We start from the raw sequence: 5,654 nt of genomic DNA, 5'->3' as shown, positions 1-5,654 counted from the left end.
TCAGCCATTTCCATTTCAAGGTCTGCTTGATTTACTCCTGGAAATCTGCTCAACAAAGATGGGTTAATCTCCAGGGGTGTGACAGGGAAAGACAGTGTCATTCTTTCCTTTCGGAACTCGCAAAACCTGCTCCGAAACGCAGTTTGCATATCAACAATCGCACCTTGTAAATAATCACCGTTGAGTGTGTGATCGTGATGGGCTTCTTTGAATTCTCGCAGGGAGGGGAAGTGGAGGAGCGTTCCTCGATGGACATCTTTAGCAAAGACAGTCAGCTTACGCTCGAATGACAAAACAGCTTCCAGCATTTGCAGCGCAGTGTTTCCCCGCCCCTGGAGACTTTCATTCAGCTTGTTTAGATGGCTTGTCATATCCACCAAAAAGTGCAGTTTTTCGAGCCACTTGGTATCTTCCAGTTGCGGGTAATTCAGGTCTTTGCTTTTCGGGAATGTTTTCACGTGTTCTAAACAAGCAACAAAGCGACGCAAAACTCCAAGTGTTTGTCCGTTGCGGTGTCCTGTGCAGGTGTTTTGCGTCACGCTGTGTTTTTCTTTGCGCTCTGAAGCACAGACGTCTACATTTAAATGTAGGTAATGACTTTTTGCTCTACCATGACCTTTTTAAAGTTATAAAACTGCTGTTGTAATATAAATTAGAGCACTGGAAGCTCCGCGCTACAGCTGACGGGCGAATACTGGTGACATCATCGAACGGAAGTGACGTCTGAATTCAGAGACACTATTTTTCCATGAGTCTCCGTTTGGAAGGCTAAATGTAGGGGAGGGGAGAAGGGAAGAATTCGGATTGGGCCTTAGATTTGCCATAAATATTTGAAACCAAAATAAAACATTTTGAAAAAAATGTTGGTGTTTGGCCCAAAAAAAATGTAAAATGCAATGTTTTTAAAATAAACTTAATTAATTTCAGCTTCAAATTTTGTTTTTTTTTTTAGGCTTCAAAACTCAAAATTTCAATTTCAAACCTTTATTTTTTAGTATCATCTCTTTTTTCGAATCTGAAAATGTCAGTTTCAGAATTTTTGGCCCCATCATGGCACGTTGGGGCGTGGCTAACATGAAGGACCAATCAAAATCGATGAGGGTGGTAACTTCAGTTCCGATGTGTTCAGTGACTCTGAGAACTGTGATAATTACGATTAGAAAATGGCTTTTTAGTCTGTGCTATGACAGTCTGACTGTTCTAGCCCGTTCAAAGCGCCGTCTTATTGAGTTAAATACTGGCGTAGAAAACGCCCTTATACTTGGATAAAATAGCTATGTGGTGGGTCGCCTTTATTAAGCCTATCTTATACAGCCTTATTATGTCTTGTTGCATACCAGGCACCAGGGCTGAAGTTATCACCCTCATCAATTTTGATTGGTCCTTCGTGTTAGCCCCGCCCCAGTGCACCACAACGGGGCCAAAAGTTTTCAAACTGAAATTTTAACTTTTGAAACCTAAAAAACAGAACATTTGAAGCTCAAAATAATTAAGTTTAGAAAAGAAAGAAGTTTTGGACATTTTGCTCTTTTTTTTGGCCAATCACCAATATTTTTTTACATTTACTTTATTTGGGTTTCAAATATTATTGGCCCAAATTTAGCTCCATACAGTTCCAGCTTAACACTGCCATTCAAAGTACCATCTACGTCTCTTAAGTCTGTTTTATAGTTTACATTTATGTTTATAATGTTTTTTGCACTTATGAAAGTTATTACTTTAATGTTTAAGATGTAGCATTATTTACAACCTACTTTTAAGGTTGCAAAACAGAAAATTAACTTTTGAGGGATTAATTATGAATGCTTTTTGAGGTACATTCATGTTACCTGTTGCACTTTAAGTGACAGGCAGCAGAATGTTACAGTTTGGGAAAGAGCACACATGTTGCACTATAAGGAAGCAAGTTTATGTGCATCTTTTTTTACTTTACAATGCATGTACATGTATGAATTTTTGTACAAAAAGGAATGAGATTAATACTTGTTGAGACAATAAACTAAAAGAGTTATTTGCAAATTTAACTACACATTGTAATGAAATAAAAGGACAGAAAATTGAAATATTGACTGAATGTTTTTGCATGTTCGGACCCCGGTCTACCAAGCTGACAGAGTTACTGGACCTCTCGCCAAATTAGTTGGAGACCCCTGCTTTAACTAGACGGTCAAGTGGTAATGGCTGCGGACTCACATTCAGCAGGTCATGAGTTCGAATCCCGCTCAGGAGTAGTCCACATTATAAAATTTTTTTTCTACTTTTAAATTTTATTTTTACCTCAAAACTGTTCAATGCAGGTGANTCTCGCCAAATTAGTTGGAGACCCCTGCTTTACAGCATCGAGACTAGTCGTCTATATTGGTGAGAATACATCTAATTGGTGCAGCTTGGACACTTTGTCAGTGAAGAACCCAGGGTCATTGGGAGTTTTAGGTCTTTGATCTTCAGACACCCTCTCCAGGGTGACCCAACCGAAGTTGATCAGGCCCCGGTTTGTGTCCAAGCAAAGAAGTAAAACACTCCTCTCTTGATCCAGAACCATCTAAAGGCTTTTTCAGCTGCCTCCCTGATGTTTCTTCCCCTTCTTTCCAGCAATCCTCTGGTGCCAAGGAGCCTGAATGCTCGATGCATGGACTGTCCTGAGAACCCCCTGCAGCTTACTTCCATTGGCTTCCATCCAGCCTCTCTGCATTCTTTCACCAGATCAAGATTTTTGGCCTTTCTTTTGCTTATGAGCCTCCACTATTCGATCTTCCCAAGGAACCGTCAGCTCCAACAGCACAACCTAAGTTACAAAGTAACTTTCTTCCTCCAATAGATTAAGTCTGCATGGGTCCACGGACATCACTAGGAAATTATTCCCACTGACTTGTATGGTTTTGTATGGCTATGTGTCGTTTTCTTGACAACTTACCCTCTACACAGCCCTCACAGAAAGAAGGTTCTTTTTCTGCAGAGTAGTCAACTCCCTTCACTACATCTTTCAGTTCTTTCAGCTTAGTGGTGTGACCGCGGTGCTGGTGCCAAAGGCGAGCTGCGACTGATGCACCTGTTGCAGCATGCTGTGCAGGTGAAGCTCCTTCCACATCCAGCTGGTCCAAATCGTCAGATCTTTGTGTTCCTATTCCTTGTAGAGTTCCATCTTCACCACCTCTATAGCAACGTGATGTTTTGAACTGTACGGCATTTCCTTTCTTTGTTGCTGCTCCACTGAATAAAGATTTCCAGAAAGTTTGGGAACATATAGAACATCAAACATGATGGCATTTTTCACTTGGCTGACTGTTAGAGTAATTTCTGCAAAGACAAATACTTTTAGTAAAAGTAAAGCAGACATGAGCCAGAGTGAGATTTTCTCGCAAGGAGACCAGAGTCGATTTGATGCTATCACCAAATCTGCTGCATGTTTGCAAAGACTCTTCATTTATTAGAATTTTGGTTTCCTAGCTTACAGAAAAGACTTAAATTTTAAGATTAGATCAAAATGACACCTTTTTGCAGACATGGGAAAACAGTCTGAGACAGTCCTTTCAGTTCCCACATTTCTGCTTCCTCCAGATGGTATGAAGAAAGGAAGCAAAGAAAAAATCCCAGCACAACCTTCAACATGCAGGTTAACAAGAAGAAAAATAGTAAAAGTCTTTTAGATTGATAAAAACATATACATTCAACACTGACTTTGAATGTCATTCTCATTTTGACATTGCCATGTCCTCGGGCTTCAAACACCAAGTTCACAGACTGTGTTTCTGAGGAATGCTGGTAGTCTTGAAGAAAGTTTTTTATCACACGTCATGTGCTTTGATGCTCCAGAATCTCACATATCATGCTTTTGGCCTTGTGGTTTTACATATATATTTTTATGTATGTATATATATACAGCAGGTTGTAGAGACTCACAAGATTAAATGGTCAATGGTTATATCAGAAAGACAATATTCTTTTTTCTTTTTCAGAGGCAGCTGTGGTGCAGTGGTAGAGCTGTTGACTCTTGATCAGAAGATTGGGGGCTTGATGCCCGCCTATGTGTCGAAATGTTCTTGGGCAAGACACTGAACCTCAGGTTGTCTTTGGTGGAAGGTTAGTAAGACTGTTCGGCAGTGAAGCTGCTGTGAATGGGACTGTAAAGGGATTCAGACCATTGAGGAAATGTACACATGTATACGCCATTTTATCATTAGTCAGGATTGCTCAGAGTGATGGCTGGAGCCTCTGCTTTTTCATGTTTTTAGATGAAGCTGACCTGGTGTAAAATCAGGTGTAGGACCTGTGCAAGATTATATCCAGTTTGATCCACAGAAGTGTTTGGTAGAGCAACTCCAGCTTCTTATGTCTTTGTTTTCATAGTACTGCAAATCATAGTTTATGAGATTGTGGGGATTTTATAATATTCAGGTTTTTTTGTCTTTGTTTTTTCTTGGTGTATCTTGGTTTTTGTACGTCTGTGTTTATGTGTGTCCCTGTCTTTCCATGTGGTCTGCAGTGTGTGTGTTCATTTCTGTATTGAGGCATGTGTTGGTAAAACTTCCTCTAAATTTGAAGCCTTACATGTTCAAATCTATTAAAAATAATAAAACGCATTCTTGGTTCCTATGGGAATAAGGCGTTCCTCAGTAGAACAAAGTTTGATCTAAACCCCGCCCACATTTGGTCTGTATTTAAGGACTGAGACGGTCTCAGTCAGCAGGATTTCAGCTCCAGCTGCTTTCACCTCTCCAGTGAGTTTTTTTCTTGATATTATAGTTTCATTTATTTGACTTTTTTCAACAAATGTTTATTTCAAACGAGGTGAAGGTCTTTGTCCTGTTTTAGCACTCCCAGATCTTTGGAAAGTTCTCTGTGTTTGTTTCACAGGAAAATGTTCAGACTTTGGTGTATTTGATGTTCCTAGTTTGATTCTGAACTATTTTCCAGTCTCGTCCGGCTCCAGACCGTCTTCAGAGGAAACAACTTCTCTCTCAAGTTTAAAAGACTTTTCCTCCTTCAGCAACAAGCTCAGGTTTGTCACATTTCTGAGGTTCTCAAAAGTCAATGACTGCTGTGTCTTTGTAAGTTACAATGAACAAAGCAGAACATCTGCTGTTCATATTTTCAACTGTCTTTCTAAAAAGGTGATTTTTTTTCTATTTTAGTTTTAGCTTCCAGTCATCAACAACATGTCTGCGACAGCACCAATCGCCGTTGTTGGTGGAAATGGAGGAACCCCATTTATTTACTGGCCTGGACAAACTGGATCAGTGCTGAAACAGCTGGATGTGTGGGTCGGAGAGCATCAAGTGGGTTGTATAAAGATCACCATGAATGACGGGTCTGGGAAGACATTTGGCCAAACCCATAATGAACATTCGTCTTTTTCTTTTGATAAAGACGAATACTTTTCCTCACTCACTCTTTGGTCCAACAATGCTGGAGATCATCTGGGGGGAATTAGATTGAAAACCACGAATGGCCGACCGTTTCAGGTTTTCCCAACTGGTGGGAAGCCTCAACCGGCACCAACAGAAGTAGATGTTGGATCTGGAAATTGTTTTGGAGTTCTGGGGAGAGCAGGATCTGAAATTGATGCATTTGGGTTCATGTTCATCAAAAATACTTAGGAAACTCGTTGCAGAGGGCTAGTTGATAAAAACCCTCTGGGTTCAGCTTCTTCATGA

The 5,654-nt window shown here is 40.2% G+C and overlaps 1 protein-coding gene across 1 annotated transcript; it reads left to right on the top strand.

The window, feature by feature from the left end:
* The first annotated feature begins 4,694 nt into the window (after positions 1–4,694).
* On the top strand, positions 4,695–5,648 carry LOC112139305 (aerolysin-like protein). Its single transcript, XM_024262051.1, has 3 exons — positions 4,695–4,718; positions 4,915–4,999; positions 5,133–5,648. Exon 3 carries the CDS (start codon positions 5,157–5,159, stop codon positions 5,595–5,597), a length of 441 nt encoding a protein of 146 aa, XP_024117819.1. The 5' UTR covers positions 4,695–4,718; positions 4,915–4,999; positions 5,133–5,156; the 3' UTR covers positions 5,598–5,648.
* The last annotated feature ends 6 nt before the right edge of the window (positions 5,649–5,654 follow it).

The sequence above is a fragment of the Oryzias melastigma genome, unplaced genomic scaffold, assembly GCF_002922805.2.
Source record: "Oryzias melastigma strain HK-1 unplaced genomic scaffold, ASM292280v2 sc00546, whole genome shotgun sequence".
Taxonomy (NCBI): Eukaryota; Metazoa; Chordata; class Actinopteri; order Beloniformes; family Adrianichthyidae; genus Oryzias; species Oryzias melastigma.
The sequence above is the reverse complement of the archived record's forward strand: the minus strand, read 5'-3'. Positions and strand labels throughout refer to the sequence as shown.

Coding starts and splice junctions, on each gene's coding strand:
- LOC112139305 (XM_024262051.1), top strand. CDS start 5,157: ATGTCTGCGACAGCACCAATCGCCGTTGTTGGTGGAAATGGAGGAACC.